Source organism: Anomalospiza imberbis, chromosome 6 (assembly GCF_031753505.1).
Source record: "Anomalospiza imberbis isolate Cuckoo-Finch-1a 21T00152 chromosome 6, ASM3175350v1, whole genome shotgun sequence".
NCBI lineage: Eukaryota > Metazoa > Chordata > Aves > Passeriformes > Viduidae > Anomalospiza > Anomalospiza imberbis.
The window spans coordinates 21,716,083-21,732,990 of record NC_089686.1 but is presented as its reverse complement, the minus strand read 5'-3'; the positions used below and the strand labels follow the sequence as shown (position 1 = coordinate 21,732,990).

Below are 16,908 nucleotides of genomic sequence, written 5' to 3'. Positions count from 1 at the left end.
TTGTGCAATATAGGCCATCCCTTATTCCAGAGGAAAGAAGGCTTTAGAGCTGTCATTTCCCAGAAAGGAGCCTCCTTCCTTTATGAAGTTATTTACTGCCCCCCTACATGCGTCCTCCTGGATTTTGTAGATTTCAGATGTTCCAGGGACTTGTCTTTGGGATTCATGTCATGGCCTCTGTAGGAAGAGGTAGGTACATGGTATGCATATAGGATCAGCACCCAGCTACACTATGCTACATTTACTGGGATGGTGAGGGAACTCTCAGATCTAAAAACATGAAGAAGAGGCACTGCTGACTGTTTTGGATGCTCTGGTGGCTTGTATTTGGAGATGAGCTCATCTTAAATGGCTCAGGCTGTAGTCCCTAAGTTATCACTGGATTCTTTCAGTAGGCAATGTGTTGGAATATGGAGAACCAGAGAAAATGAAGGTTTCCCTTGAACTTACACTCTTTTCTTAATTATCTGCTACTGGCTGCTGTCATACAGGATATAGATCTAGATCAGACAGATGACAATTTGATGATTTTTGATTTGTTGGGTTAACATGATGCTTAACTGCATAATTTTTTTCTGACCTCTGCTGAATTGTGTTGAGGACAGAGGACTAAACTAGGCCTTGGAAACGGCTTCATCAGTATAGCATACAGCCATGAGTTGCATGGGGCAGTGAAGAGCAATCAGCTTGGTTGTCTTTGCAGCATGCCTCCACCTTCTTGAATAATTCCGCTACCTACAACTCGGCCAGTTTTGGGGCTGATGAGGTGAGAAGTCTCCAAGGGCAGTATTGAGATGTAGTTGCTGCAGGCTGCCTAGGACTGAGAACCAAGACAGCAGTGAGTGGCTGTTCTCCTGAGAGGCTATTAATCCTGCCAGTGAGGGGACGGGTCCTTATCTCACTGAGGGGTAGATGGGATATGGCAGGAGTGATCTGTGCTGTGAGTGCTGTGTCCAGTGTCTACAGGAAAGCAGGACAGAGCTCTGTAGCTTCTGGCCTACTGTCATGATCTATTAAAACACTGTCTCTTCATGGCAAATCTCAGCTGCATCTGGACCTGGGTTTCCCATGTACTCTCACCTTCTCTCTCCTTTCTCCCTGACATGACCTGGCTGGCCACAGGACATGGAGATCCGGTCCAACGCTGCTGCTTACTTGCCCCAGATCACCCAGCTCCTCAACAATGTTCCCCGCCAGATGCTGCTTCTGCTGAAGACCAACGACTTGTTAAGGGGGATTGAGTCAGCCCTGCACACACGGGCCAGTGCCAGCTCCTTCCTCAACATGTCTCGCTGCTGTATCAGAGCTGTTTCCACGTGAGTCTCTTACCCAGGCATCAGAGGCCAGAGAGGGAGCAGCAAGAGCTGCAGGACAGACCCTGAGATGGTGGTCAGATCCAATCAAAAGTCCACATGATAAGGCAGAATCCTGGTGATGGGGCAGGTCTAAGAACAAATCAGAAAGTCAATCTGTAGATTATGTCTAGTGGCTGTCAGGCAGGTCCATGGTGACAAGACAGGGCTGAGGTCAAGCAAAGAGGTCAACATGTGAGTTCAAGTTCAGGCCATGGGGCTTCACAGCAGGGCATGAACTGAGGACCATTACTCTTCCAATGTAGCTCAGGCAGGAACTGAAGGTGCAGGTCTGAGATTAACTGAAGTTCCTGGGCCTATGAGCAGAGGGTTGGGGGTGGTTCCAGGCTAGTCAGGGCCATTAAGCCTTATTAGGGCCCCACTCAGGGAGCCTGACAAGGCTCTGACCATATCTCTTGACCTATTACTGTTAGCTCTGTATCTCTTCCCCTCATTGTGGTCCTAGCCCTGCTCAGTTACACGTCTCAGCCACTGTCTGTGCTGTTCTTACATCCATCAGCCTCTCCAGAGGACAAACCTGTCACCCTGGGCCGGATACAGAGATAGAGTTGGAGGCCTTAGGTTAAGGGTTTAGGATTTTTCCCCCCAGAGGAGGGGAAGGGGCTTCTTGCCCATTACAGGCATCACTACTGGGCAGTATTTGTGAGTAGCATAGATCTGAAAGTTCACTGCAGCCTGATTGAGGGGATTGGGCTGATTGAAGATCACGCTGATGTTTAAAAGCCAGGAACGGGAATTGTGCAAGTGATTTCCTTCTGTGAATCTTATGAATCAATGCACTTCTGTCTCAGATTGTTCCTCCTTGTAGATGAAATAACAGTTATTTCTTGGGCTGATGAGGGACTTATGAATCCAAATTAGCCCCTGCTAAAAAAGGTGGAGAAATACTTTTCCAGGAATCTGTGTGTCAGGATTCCTGGACTCTTAAAAGTGTGCTACCAGGAAAAACAATAGGAGTATGCACCTGTCTCTGTGAGCTGAGGTGAAGCTGGGCATAGAAGCAGAGGAATACCATAACCCAGGATCACTACACACAGTGGGAAGACAACTGATTTCTCAAGAGAGCAGGCTGTCTCTTCTGCCAGATTCATTCTTAGAAAGGTGGTCCCCAGCTCCTCAGAAGCACTGCTTAAATCCTTGCTTCCTGGAGAAAATCCCTGCTTCCTGTGGATTCTCCAGATGGGCGATATTGCTCGCCCCTGGGGAGGGTCAGTTGTGCTGAAGATGTAGGACAGGTTTCCTTCCTCCTGGGCTGTTTCCTGCTGGATCTAATGCAGCTGTTTCTCTCATTCTAGGTACCAGAAGAGCAAGAGTCACTCGCTTTACAGGAGGGCCCAGATCTCACTCACAGAAGCCCTAAGCCTGTGGCAGATCAACTTATATGAACTCTTTCTGTGGCTGAAGGGGTCCCAGCTGGGGAACTGGGTCACTGCTCTCCTGAGACGGATGCACCATTTCATGTACTGACATGAACTGGTGGGAGAGGCCCGGGTGCTCCCTCCCTCCCTTCTGCTCTCCATGGCACATTTGCTTTTCTGACTATTTCTGTCTATTTTTGGGTCTTACTTCACATTACACACTGCACTGTCCTTTTCTTTTACAGCATTAGCTTCCTCTGTGGCACAGAGAGGTGGAGTTGGTACCAGAGCCCTATTGTTTTGTGGTTTAGGATAAGTGGGTGCATGATACCTTGTGCCAGGAAAGACAGGAAAGGATACCTTCTTTCCTCATTTGTGCAGGTTAAATTCCACTCAGATTCTAGTGGGATTGTGCTGGAAGCAAATGCCTCTTCGACTCTTTCTTAAACAATATTAAAGAATTTAAGAGAATCCCAGCCCTACCTAGAATGCCTCAAAACATTTCTCAGACCCTCAGAGGCGGTAAGTCCCTTTAAAATGCAATAGGGTTTATATTAGTTTGTGCAATCTCCTTAGTCTTATTTCTGTTTAGGTGTGCAGAATGTTTCTCAGAGGAGTGAGACCTTGTGGAAAGCTGTCACTAGGGTTTTCTCTTCCAGCACCAGGGAAAGAGAACTCAAATGGTGAGAGTGGTGGACTGGGAGCCCGAGTTCCTAAGGTTCATCTCCAGTCCTGTCAGCAAGTGCCTCTGTTTTTGGACTTCTCCTGGCCTATTTCTTTGCAGGTAAAATGGGGGAAGGGGACAGTGATCTTGCCTCTCTTCTGAAATTTAGGGAAGGCAGTAGGAATGACAATTCAGGGTTCTGAAACTGCTGGTAATGTATATGTACTGTACAATACTTCCACACAACAAAATAAATGTGTTGTATTGAAGATCTCTGTGGGAGGGATGCTTGTCTGTGCACTGGAGTTATGTTTGGGCCTCTAACCTAAGTCCTGTTTCCATTTCTCCACAAGGGAGTGATGCCAGGCAGTGCCGGCAATTCCTTGTAAGCAAAATGTCCACTTGGTCTTTTCTCTATCCAAGAGGTTTGTACCACATCTGAGTCCTCTGGTACTGCATCAGATGTGTGTTGGGATGGAATGGAGGAGCAGGCATCTTTCTGCTGGCAGGACACCTCACACCCTTCTGCCCAGATGCATGCTGAGCCTGCCTCCTCCGTGCCTGTGCAAGTGCACTGCAGCACATCTGTGAGATGTCACCATCCCCATGCCACAGTGAGCATTTCACCTTGTCACTGCCTGTGACATTTTACTGCTCTGGCCTCAGACAAAACCTGCCATTTGCTCGGTGGTGCAAATGACAGGTTGGATGGCTTTGACTCTGCAGTTGTGGGACAGCTACCAGAAAGTCTCACCTAGAGGTCTGCTTTCTGTGAGATGTATTTGAGATACTGGGATACAGCTCTGCTGCTTGTAAGAATTCCTTTAGCCAGGAAGGGTGGATGGAGGTGACTGCTTACATCATCTCAGCTTTTCTCATAAACTATCTTGGTGAAAGGAGACGTGAAGGACAGGATGGGAATTGCCATCTACTGTCAGGAAGCTTGCTAAGCTGAGAGTTACTCAGGCACCAAACTGTGCCTGAGAGCAAGCCACAAGAAAGCCATTCAATCTCCCTGTTTCCATACAATTTTCCAACTTGCACAGGTGTGAGACTCCACCTTGAAGTGAGTTCATTTGCTTGGAAAGGTAAGCAGGGAACAGAATGCAAGTGTGTGTGTCAGTCCCTGGTGATTCAGTCATCTTGCTGGCTGTGCAGGAAAGGGAGGAATGTAATCCAGAAAAGATACCTGGCTGCTGGTGGGCTTCGGCATGATGGGTTAGGGACTGCAGATGTGCAGACAGTGGCTGTGTACATGGACAAGCATGTAGGCAGAACTGGCTGGCTCAGGACTGCCAAGAAGTGGTGTGTGATTGGCAGGGTTCTGGACATGGTATTACTGAATGTGGGTTTTAGGTCTCTTTGTGTAGTCAATCACCTGATCCTGGCATTAGCTCTCTGAGCCCTTCCTATTTTGGGGGCAGCAGCAGGGGTGATGTGCTCTCTGATCTTTGCTAAGAGCAAAAAAGAAACCCTGGTAAGACTGAATGTCCCTGGAAAGCTTGTCTCCAACCCCTGCAATGACAGGTCAGAGATTCCCTTGACTTCTGGGTCATATGATGGCATCAAGGAATGGAGTGGTGGTAATTGCAGGAGGAGACTCCTGAGTTGACAAAGAGTCACTGGGGCCCTGGAATACTGGTGATGCAGCCTGAACATGACTAATCTTTGCTCATGTGAGCAGTCTGGCTGAATCAGTGCCTTGCTCAGGCACTTACAGCTGGTATGCTGGCCAGCATGGGTGGACCTGACTTGTTCTCATCACAAGTAGAGGTCCTGAGAAAGCTGGCATGGTGTGCCTTGTTGAAGTCCCAGAGACCCTCTAGTAATGGTCACCAACTGCACCTCCTTACCTTGTAGCTGCCTCTGCAAATGCTGTTGCCTGTTCATGGCTAGATATACTGACCAGAGCCCTGTTTGGGTTTCTCATCTGTGAGTGAAAGCTCATCTCACATTTAGGCTCTGATTTCTAGAGGATCCCATGTTGTGGAGAGGCTCCCTGTAGCTGTTATTTACATTGGCTGTCAAGCTCACAGCATGCTCTCAGCTATGCATGTTCTTTCACTCCTTCAAAATCCCACAACATGACTGCTAGTTCTGCTACCTGAGGAGGGTCCTGACTCTAAAAGTGGTAGGGAACCATCAGCTCCTCAGACTGGTTTCTGGCAGTGTGCAGCAGGCAGAGAACAGGGAATATTTGGCTGAGCTTTGTCTGTTGTAATTAGTCTCTGCTGGGAAGCTCTGTGTTGCAATGGTAGCAGAAAGACTCTTGCATCAGTTGTGCTCAGCTCTCACCCTTCCCACAGTCAATCAATGAAGGTTTGTCTTAAGAAAGAACAAGCAAACACATGGTGTTTGACCCTGTAACATTCCTGCCTTGTCTTTTTGCTGAAAGCTCTCAAAGGTGAACGTGTTAACAGGATTTTGAAAAGACACTCTCATCCCAGTTTGCAGTTGTCAAACATGGGTAACCTGGACGAGGTCTGTGCACATGGCCTCTCCTTCCAACCTGCATTTAATGGTGTTTTCACCACCAGCAAACACAGTTTCTGCTGCTTTGCTTACAGGCAGCACAGGGGCTGGTGTCTACCCAGCTTCAACTGTGAGTGAACTGAAGTTTGGTTGGCCTTGCAGCCCACCAGTTCTTTCTCAGGACTAACATGGAGGTTAGAGCCCTACGAACATGTGGCCGAGGTGCAAAACTGATGGGCATCTTTTAGCTCCTGTAATATGAAGTATTTTGTTGTAGCCTTATGACATCACCAGTCCTAATGCTCTCAGTGCTCTCAGATGTGTTGGGAAACCAGTGGACATTTAATCTAGCATTTATATGTGCCATCATTACATCTGCTGGAGGTGGAAAATGGGGCAGTCAGGGAAAAAGAAGTTGCTGTGCAAAACTTCCAAGAATCTCAGGTATGAAGTGAACATGCTTTTGCACATCCAGCTGAAGAAAAGCCAGAGAGAGCATTAGGCCAGACTGGACAGCATAGCCTTTGCCTAGCCCATCTAGTGAACACTAATGATGACAGGTGGGTGGCATTTAGGTTTGCAGATCAAGGCTGCATCGTGCTGTCTGCCATCTTGCAGGGTGTACAAACCTCATGCAGTTGCAGTAGAGAAGCTTCAGAATGAATCACATGCTGCTTCCCACAGCACATGTCTTATGAACTGTGACTTGAGCGCAGCTTGGCCAGTGTCAAAGTCATTCCCTTCACAATGACTCCCCCTCCCAGTGCATCACTTGGCAGGGCTCTTCCCCCACCTCCACTGTGCATCCTTGCATCCCCCTCTACTATTCCATCCACCCCTGTACCCTGTGTCCAGAAGGGTATGGGCAGCCTGCTGGGTCCTGGAGCATGCAAGAAGCTGTCACACACAGTGGGCTGTGCCAAGATGCCCAGCATTCAGATGGGAGCAGAGAGAGGAGTGGAAAAAGGAGAGGAGAGGGAAGGGAAGGGGAAGGGCTGGCCCTCAGTCAGCCCTGCTGAGGTGCCTGCAGGATGTGGGTCATCCTCCTTCCTTCACCATCTGCTCAGATGGTGGCCAGGACTGTAAAAGACCTGGATAGTAAGAGACTGGTATTTAATTAATTAATTATCTGCCTGAGAAAAATTACCCTTTCCAGGAATCATACAGGTGATGGTGACATCACCTCACGTTACCCTATGAGGTATCACAAAACTAGGAAAACCTACTAGTGGACCAGCAGCCCTGCCGGAAGGGGTTGTGGGGAACCCCACATCAACACAAATTCGCAGTGGAAATAATGGCCAGGGCTACTTGTTCTCTTCTGCTTGGTGGTACTGAGTCCACACCTGAAACTGTGTCCTCTTTCAGTTCTCTTGGTTGAAGACAGATGTTGGAAAACTGTATTTAGTCTGGTGGAGAGCACACAACATGGTCAGGACCTATTCCTATAGCCTGTAGGGGAGATGGACTTGTTTAGTCCTGGAAGGAAGAAGTAAACGGATGAGCTGATAATGGCTGGAGGCTTTGAAAGGGGATTAGAGCCAACTTCCTTCTGGCAGTACCAGATGAGTAAACAAGGGCTGATGGCCACAAGTCAGAGTTTGCAAAGTTAGGAATAAACTTCACTGGGAGGGTGGTGCAAAGCCAGGACACGTCACCCAGAAAGGGTCTCCATCTTGGCTGGCCAGCAGGGTGGCTCAGCTGGTCTGATGGCTAGAGTCTCCCTCAAGAGCAGAAGAGTCAGATGCCCAGTGGACCCTCGCAGCCAGCCTGTTGGTGAAGCCATATGGCCATGGCATGGAGCAGGCAGGGAGCTGGCTCATGTGGCCATTGAGTCAGTGCTGTGGGATGAGGTTGGATCTGGGTTTCAGCTTTCTCAGCTCTCCTTCTATGTCACTGTCTGTGCTCAGACATGAGATAACAACGCTGACCAGGTCTTGTCTTTGCTTTGAAGTCCAGGCCAGGGGCTTATCAACTGTTTTTGCTTGGTTCATTTGTGGAACTGGGTGTGAGCCTGCCTGTGCTGGCAAATGCCAGCCTGCATACCTTGCCTTGCAGTTTTTATCAGCCAGCTGCCTCTTGTGTCCTTTCTTGGGCAAAACCTGTATGTCCAGTGCCTTCTGGAAGGTAGTGGGTGCCTTCCCAGGACCCTGGTGTGGCTAACACAGGTTTTAAATCGGTTTTAAACTGGGAGGGAATAAATTATATGCATATCCAACTGAAGGCTTCCTGAATGGGCTGGAAGGATGTTTAGTGATCTCTGTGTGATGGTAATCAGGTCCCATCAAGACAGTTTGAAGTTTCCCTGACAGGTATTTGGAGCTACACCTGTTGGGGTAGTGATCAGTGCCTCTGTCCCCTGTGGGGAACATGGCTGTGTGTCCATCCACAACAATGCCTGAGGGAGCCCTGGGCAGGACGTTGACTGTACTCTTACCCACACACCTTCTGCTGACCCTGTGCAGCTCATGGTGACCTTGTCAAATGCTAACAACCTTTTTGGGCTGACTTGTGTGACCCAGAGAGCATCATTCTGTGCCATCCTCTGTGTCACTCCAGATCAGCTGTGATGTCAGAACTCGGGATGCACAGCTTCCCCTTTGAGCTGCTTGCTGTAACCAGGTACTCGTGACTTCTGGTGGTCTGGTAAAGACTGTTCACCTAGACTGCATGAACAGGAGAGTAGGGAGGAGCCATGGCTTTTTTTTTTTTTTTTTTTTTTTTTTTTTTTTTTTTTTTGTTTTTTGTTTTACTTTCTTTTTATTTCTGTTTGATTCAGAGTCTTATTTGCTGAGGCTAGTTTTCCATACTCTGATACATATGAGCATAAAAAACACTCATAAAGTCTCTTCCTGTAACTGAAGCTATGCTAAGAAGGTTACAGGACTTGGGCCTGACCTAGCACGGCAAATCTGCATGTAAAATGCACATTAGCTGGTGGCAGTTTGCAGGCTTGCAGCTTCAGGCTCAGCATTGATGTACACAAGCAAGCATCTCCCCAGGGTGGCTGTACAGTAAGCCCTTGCTCTCCTTTCCACCCTCAGCCTAGCAGTACATCTAGCTTTAATAAAGCAAAGATGGAAGAGGTTACTAAATGGTAGCTAATAAACAAAGTGACATGCATGAAGCCTGGTAATACCATATTGCTGTTAATGAAAACGTGAAAAAAAATCATGGGCATTGTTATTGCTGTCTTGTACTTCACCAAGGCTAAACTATCCATCATGCTGATAAGGCTGAAAGGAAAACTTGGCAATATACGATGCATACATCACAGGGCAGTGAGTCCCATGGCTGCCTGCCCTGCACCCAGTATGGGTTGGGACTGCAATAGCTTCTCTGTGTCATCAGAGAAACTGGAGCAGGGTAAACCTGTAACTGTAGTGTCTGTGAGCAAAAGGTCAGTAGGCAAATAGCTGTTCTGCAACAGCTGGTTTGGAGACCTAAGCAATGAGGTCATGCAGACTGAGGATTTACTCTGGGGTATCAATGGGCATAAAACACATCGGTGTGAAGTGGAGAGAGCAGCAGAGGAAGACAAAGGGAGGAAAGCAGACAGATGAGGTGCAGGAGCCAGCTAAGTGTGTTACCACTGATAACTTTGCACAACAGGCTGAACAATCAGTTTTATGGGAGAAGAGTCTTACCCTGGAGAAACCATACTTGGCTGTTCAATTGTGTTCCCAGGGAATGAGAGTTTCTGAAACCAGTGAATGTGATGCAGAACTGTGCTGGCTGTGTCAGATTGTCCTTGCAGCCCTTGCTGGCTGAGTGCTGTTTCCTTCAGTTTCCTCTTCAGTCTTCATTCTGCCCAGGTTATGTGAGTGATGGAACTCCTTCATTTTTGAGATTGCTCCATGGTCTTGCTGAAGGGAGCTGTGTCCAAGATCTTCTTCCCATGGTTTCTGCGGCTTTTGTTTTTCTCTGCCCCGGCCTCAGGCAGCTGGGGCGCGCCTGGCTAGTGGCGCTGCCTTTCGGTGAGACCGGGGCTGCCGCGTGTGCAGAGCTCTAGAGCTGAGCCTCCGCGTGGATTTGCCGCCTTCATAGCCACACGCTGAGAGGAGACGAAGGGAGAGAGAAGGCACACTCTGCCCCGCGGTGCTGAGAACTGTTTATTTCCCGCGTGGCTGCAGCGGTGGTCAGAGCAGCTGTTCCCAGGTGTGCCGTGGGCAAAATGGCGACTTGGACAAAGGAAGCATGGGGTTAAATAGGGGGCGGGCAGACAGGGGCAGAAGCCCCCCTCGCCCAATGGGGACAGACGACAGGGGAGTGACATGGACCACAGCAACCTACAGGAACATTCCAGAGGTGGGTACAGTGTTCTGGGACAAATGGGAATGCAGAGGTGGGGTGATTGACACAGAACTTTCTGTGGGGAAGAGGGGAGTGGTTACAAGATTGACTGGTGAAAGCTCCTGTAGCAGACAGCTTGGAGCAAACCATTGTGAGGGGGAAATAGGGGTACAGAGAACCGACCTAACTAACATTTATTAAAACCCCTAAATGAACCCACCCAGCATGCAACAGGTTTCCTTTGGTTGCTGCATTTGCTGTCACTGCCAAGCAGTGGCTGCACAAGAAACGGATCTTGTAGGGGTCTCCATGGGAGGGTATGGGGTTGCAAAGCTGCTTGGGTGCTCCTGTGACATGTGCATTGTCCTTGGCAGCACCCAAGTTTTATTACGGGAGCAGATGCTCCTATTGCCCCTACCCTGGAGCCTTCTGCAAAGTCTGGGCTGGGGAGTCCTGTACTGATGATGTGGATAGCTCTGGGTGCACTGCATAAGCTCTTTCCACAGCCTGTCTTCTGCTGGGAAGGGGGAAGGATTATTTGCCATACTGTGCTATGGGGGGAAAAAATCACAACTACGTGTGTAGCGGGCAGGCGGCAGAGCACAGAGCCGCCTGTTATCATTGGCAGTTACCTTCTTCGCTGGCTCAGGGGCCTGCAGATGTCAGAGCATGGCTGCTGAAATGAAATGCTCTTAAACCTGGGACATAAATCATGGGCAGGACGCAGTGCTGCATGAAGGCTGCCGCTGGCATTTAGCTTGGCCTTGTCACATCAGTACCATAGCAGGGATGGTCTTCTGCACAGAAATCCTGCTGGGCTGGGTCATGATCTGTGTCCATGCAAATGCATCCTATGGCAGTGGCAGCTCAGCAGAGCCAGACACAGCTCTCTGCCTCTTTCCCTTCCTTATTGCTTTCCCTCTGGGCTGAGCTCCCATGCTGCCTTTTCTTAGCTGCAGCCAGCCCAATCTCTGGCCATTGGGGGAGGTTTTAGGAGAAGATGGAGCACCCCCTGTGAGAGAGGTGCTTTGTACTGCAGTGGCACACCTTGGTAGAGCACAAGGAAGATAAAAAGAAAAGCCTTGGGAATAGCCCAAAGCAAACTGCTGTCCGACAGTGGCACGGTGGTGTTACGTGGTACCAGGGTCATCCCCAGCTTACACCAGGATGATTACCAGGCCCCTCCAGGACATTGCCAGGGCATGAGTGTTGGCAGGGAGCACAATATAACCAAGTTGCCTTCTGACCTCTCAACTGAAGCATGGAGATGGGGTGGCAAAGGTAGAGGAATAGGGAGAGAGGCTGGCCAAACTGTCCAGCTTTAAAAATCAGCAACACTTTTGTCTCCTTCAGGGCTGCTGGTCATGAAAACTAGCAATGTGACAAATGCTAAGGGTTGGGGCTATCTCTGGACAGGTCAGGCTATGCTGTTTACTAACACTCCCCACCCCTCACATATTCTTATATCTCCCTTTATTGTCTTGTTCCTTTTCTTACAAGCTCTCATCAGGCCAGCGGAGTGACAGCTGTAGCAGACATAGGGACCCTATTCCCATCCACACAACCTCCGGCCCCTCACAGGTACCTGCCAGAATGGGACACACCGTGACCCGCTGGAGCCAGCCTCATGGAGATAGGTCCCTATCAGCTGCCATCAGCCAGTCCAGGGCATGCCCCTCTTCCCCATAAAGCAGGGTTTTGGCGCTAGCTGCCACTGGGGACAGCCAGCTGCTCCCTCTCAAGTAGTGACAAAGGCAATTACCTCACTGCTGAGCTCCCCGGCTGGCTGCTGAGACGCTTACCTGAAATTAGCTGTGGCCAGTGCGTCGCAGAGGTGAATGCGGTTGTGATTATGAATGCACTTCTTGTTTGTCTTTTCAGTGCCGAAATCCTGTCAGCGAGGAGAAGCGATAATAACATGCTATTAAGTTCTTTCTGGATAATGTAATTCAGGAGTCAGGAGGCAGTTTGGTCATTTATGCCTTTGAAAAGCTCAGAATAATTTTCAGTGTCATTATCTTCCATTTTAAAGAGACCGTTTCAAACATCAATACCAAGAGCTCTTCTCCTCACCACCTCCCCCCTGCTTATGTGGTTTTCTTCCACTTTTTGTTCTTGTTTTCTCTGAGCTTTCAGGGATCTAGGGTTTGTTTCCAGTCATTCATTCCCCCTGAAACAGACCACACCCAACCCTCTCTTTCACCCTTTCTCTTTTTATTGTAGGTTTTGGAACTCAATGCTATTTTATTCAGCATCTTTAAGTTGTGGTTGGTGGAACACCCCTTTGTGAGGCAGGGGAGCACTACTTGGGCCTCGGCAGCAGTGAAAGGAGGGTGGATGTGATGTGGATTCAGGTCTGAAGGACTACAAGGGTTTGAAGCAGTGTCCCCCCATGGCAAGCAAGCAGGTGGGCAGAGCTGCCATGAGAGTCCGGCTGCCCTTGGGAACGGTGACTGTCTGGGGGCACTGCACATGCTGGAGGTTTTGGTTGCATTGGGATGCCCAGGAGCAAGTCCTGCTGCCAAGGCCATGGCACAGGCATGGTGCTAGGGAGTCCGTGCATCCTTGCCACCCTGCTCTTGACCACTCCCTCGCCGTCTTTCCTGGCATGGCTATAGCCAACAACTTATATACGGGGCTTGAGCCTTATGGTTTTTGCTCATGCGTTTGTTGACTGTGTACTTCAGAGTAAGTAGTAATGGATATTTTTGCCCTGAAGTAGCCCCCAGGATAGGGAGCTGAGAGGCTCCTTAGCAGATGTAACTTCAACTCCAGCTTACACTGCAGGTATGAAAACAGACAGATGTCTCTGAGTGAATGCAGCAAAATTTATTATCCAGAACTGGGGCAGGAAAACAATCTAGCTCCTCTCCAGCATGCACAGAGCATGGCTGAAGAAGAGAATTTTATTCATTAAGTTAACTGGCAGTGATCCCTGAAATGTCAACCTTGGCCTGAAGTTTGTCTCTAGGCTTGGAAAGCATCCTAACCCTTCTGGTTTTGAAAGAGGAAGGTATATGGCTCCTTCAATTTTTTATGTGCTGGCTCTGCCAAAGTTTCGGTGCAAATAGGAGGGATAATGCTCTTCCATTTGCTGCCTACTTCCTTCAGAGGGGAAATGGGATCTCCCAAGCAGAGTACAGAAAATCCACAGGGAGCATGCAAGAGTCGCATCCATCATTAAGCCTGGTTCGTATTGTTCAGCAACTTCTGAAGGCACTGTCGGGCACTCATGTGCCAGCAAAGTCAGCGGTTGAGTCAGGCTGTGACCTGGCATGAGCTTATTTGTGGAGACGGTGTGGGAAGACTTGCACAGAGAGCAGACTCATTGGCCTCACTCTGCCTAGAGGATGCGGGAGCATTAGTGGCACAGCGTGGTTTCATTAGGAAGCTGGCCCAGTATCATTAGCATAGAGGATACAGTCTCCTTGGGACAGATGTAAAGAGGGACAAGAATGATCTTTCCTTTGTGAGAGATGGCATTCCCAGACATGAATGCACAGTTCAGGGCTGGCCAATGATGCCAGGAAGGGAACCCACATGATAGACTGGGTGCAAGGGATGCATCTGCTCTCAGATGCTGTGCCTACTGTCTGGAGAGAGGCCACAGAAACAGAGACCTGCTGCTGATCCAACCATTATGGGCTGTGCCTGCCTCCATCGCCTGCTGACTCCCTGCTCTATGTCCAGCTGCAAGTGCTCTTCTGAGTGCAGAAGCAAATTAAATGTGTTTCCTATGGCCTGTGGTAGTTATGGGATTTCTTCTATGAAGGTTTGCTGGTACTTGGTATTTTAGCTTGCACTGCAGTCTCTCTCCGTGGGGGTGCTCCGAGAGTCCTCTCTCCCGTCTCCACCTACCTATTTTCATTACATTTAAAAGATTTTAATTATCTCTGGGATCTATATGCCTCTCTTGGTTGAAACTGGAGAAGGATTTGAATAGATGCTTGTCAGTAGGAAACTTGTAGAGGTTCAGGCAGCCCAGTCCCTCCTCTCAGGGCAGCTTGATGGGATAAGCTGTCTGCCCTTAAAAAATTACTAATAAGGGAAACACAAAGGAAAAAAGAGAAAGAAAAAATGGTGAAAAGTAGAGGAAAATTGATTTCTTAAATGGCTTGTTTTAACAGCCAGATGCCCATTCACTCTGCCAGCTGCCTGGACAGCTTAGCCCTACTCCCATCAAGAAGCTTGTGTCTTGCACTTTGCCTCTCTTTTTGCATATTTGTTCTACTTGCAGCTGGTTTTCTGAGCCCTGTTTCTCTCCAGTTTCTGCTATGCTGGAAGCCTGTGTGCCATCACTTTATGGCATTGCTGGCTGGTGCTATGGGCACAGAAAACAAGGCACAAGGAGGGACTGACAGCATGGGGCACAGCTTCCCTTGGGTCCCTGCTTTAGCCACTAGGCAGATGTTGCCCTATCTTGGCTGTTTGAAGCTGGTAGGGCTGAGCCTACCTGCCCAAAGCACTCTGCATGGTAGACCCATGTGCCGAGTCATTTCCCTGTTACTTTACTTACTGCACCCTTCCTTCTTAGCCCACTCTGCAGTGATGTTTCTCTCATGCTTGGTTTGCCTCCCCAGGCTGAAGGAGACTTGGCTGTGAATTGGGATATATTGTAAAGATGCTGATGTTGCTTATCAATTGTCCTTGTTGTGGAAGGATGTTGAGTGTGGTTTAGATCACTTCAAAGACCAATAGTTTAGTCTTTAATAGTGGTGTAACTCAGACCTGTGCTCAGCCTGGGCAGTTGGGACAGGCACAGCAGTCAGGCTGGAGGCATTTTGGCAAGGCTATGAGGAAAGCCAAGTCTGTAATGGCATCACCAGGCCAGGAGTTTGTCAACCATCCTGTAGAAGTATCAGCTCTGGCAGGGAAGTCTTAGAGTGTTGTAAGAACAAGGCTCAGGGAGCCCTGTGTGCTCACAGGATATGGGCTCAGCATGGGCATGATGTTCAGCTCCAATTCACTTCCATATTTGCTTTAGAATATTCAGGTTCCATAAATAATCTGAAAACTCTACTTGGCTCTTAGCAAGGAGAATTTGTAACAGAGGTCACTGCAGTGTGAAAGCAGGCAAGTTGTCTCCTGATAGCTAATTCATTCCTGTGCTTCTCTTGCAGCCATCTTCTGGTATTTGAGGCTGTGGAGCTGCTAGTATGAGTGTGCATATGTGTGCTGATTTTTATGTGTGCACATGCTGGCTGGAACACTGAACTCTGGCCTGTGCTGGTCTTGCTCCCGCTGCACTGCCTTCTCCATGCTCCACCGGTTGTGCAGCCAGAGACCTTCTAGCACCAGTGCCAAAGGACTGTGACAGACCCCTGGGTGGAAGCAGGCCATTTGGTTGTTGGAGTATCCATTCCAAGCATGAGACATAATCTTCAGAGGAACAGGCACAGAGAAGGGGCAGAATTAATCACTTTGAGCATGGACAACAGTTGGACAAGGAGGGAGTGAGCAATTCTAAGAGAAAACAGTATGGTTTGGAGGGGAGGAGGAAGCAAAAGGGAAATTAAAAGCATACAGCAAAAAGTCAAGGGCTCATGCTTGGTCAGGAGAGACAGAAAATGACTGGGTTTATTACAGCAGGGTAGGACTCAGCCTCCACCAGCACCCTCATTTTGTCATTGATTTCTCACACGTTCAATGGAAAACCGCTGCCCACTATCTCTCCACAGTGGGACACTGCAGCCTCTGCCCATAAATACACACACACTGCACGGTTACAAATGGGAGAGGTTGGGGAGCAGAGTGCTGTTTAATCTCTGACATCATTGCCTGTATTGGGATGGCAATGAGAAGTGCTCAGACAGGTATATTATGCCTTATGGATTCCAACAACAGATTCTGCTTCAGACTATATTAAGAAGTGGGAAATTTGGATTTCAAAGGCAGCTCTGTGTTACTACAACATTCACATAAAGATGTTTTTGAACTCCATGCTACATTACACTAGGGAAGCCATTCTGGGCCTCACACCAAACCAGCTGTACGTTGGGCAGAGGGTTTTTCACTTTTCTGATCTGCAGCTGGGTCAGTGAGTATATTTCCAAATCTTAATGGGTTATCTCTAGGCTTCTAGCAGCCTACATAGCATCTCTCATTTCACATAAGAGCTTTGATATATAGGGGTTGAAAGCATTGCAAGTCCTGAGTATTAATGCCTGAGTTAAAAATTGAATAACCAGTGTCAAGAGACAGGATAAGTTTATTATTGTCATGGCATGTGCCAATGGATGATGCCACTACACACAGTCTTTCAATTTGTTTTTCTTTTGTTTGGCCACAGAAGGATGTGATATGGCACAGAGATTTTGCAAGGTTTGGGACAGAGTCCAGAGACCTAAAGTGAGAGCCTTGTAAGCACCACTGTTTGTTGTGGGTTTTCATTGATGTCAGTTCAAAGGGAAATCTACACCAGTCCTGGACTGAGGTCTCTGAGAGCACTTGCAGGCTGTTCACCACCTCTGTTCCAGGGCTGCATGTATAAAGCAAATATGTACACTATTCCCAGGCACAAATCTTCTAGTTCTCTTTTGCTGGAAGGACAAACCACATGCTCTAAACCTCTGGCATTACACAGACTAAAGGACAATGGATGGAAAAAAGTAATTAAAAATATTAGCACTAGTTACAATTAAAAACCACAATTTGTACCATAAGACCAGAATCTTAATGGCCAGATTAGACCAATGCTCCATTTAGTCCAGCCTGCAGCCTCTAAAAGTAGTTCTTTCTGGCTGGTGCA

At 48.4% G+C, this 16,908-nt stretch overlaps 2 protein-coding genes and 1 long non-coding RNA gene across 11 annotated transcripts in view; all 3 read left to right on the top strand.

Annotated features, from left to right (window-relative positions):
• Window positions 1–16,908, top strand: part of SLIRP (SRA stem-loop interacting RNA binding protein) — a 127,590-nt gene that overhangs the window by 99,519 nt on the left and 11,163 nt on the right. The gene's annotated exons all lie outside the window — the stretch shown is intronic.
• The window catches only part of ADCK1 (aarF domain containing kinase 1), an 89,117-nt gene that overhangs the window by 68,377 nt on the left and 3,832 nt on the right, over window positions 1–16,908 (top strand). For 5 of the 9 annotated variants that reach the window (XM_068192722.1, XM_068192720.1, XM_068192718.1 and 2 more), the window contains 2 exons: window positions 1,123–1,316; window positions 2,669–3,666. The exons of 1 other annotated variant lie outside the window; for it this stretch is intronic. In XM_068192722.1, the coding sequence (XP_068048823.1) occupies window positions 1,123–1,316; window positions 2,669–2,840 (366 nt within the window). In that variant the 3' untranslated portion in view covers window positions 2,841–3,666. Of the gene's footprint in view, window positions 1–1,122; window positions 1,317–2,668; window positions 3,667–16,908 lie in introns of those variants that run through there. 3 more of the 9 variants (XM_068192723.1, XM_068192726.1, XM_068192725.1) reach the window with 2 other exon arrangements.
• Window positions 3,394–5,923, top strand: LOC137475434 (uncharacterized). The gene is made up of 2 exons (XR_010999892.1): window positions 3,394–3,515; window positions 3,819–5,923. It is a non-coding gene; the product is annotated as an uncharacterized lncRNA (long non-coding RNA).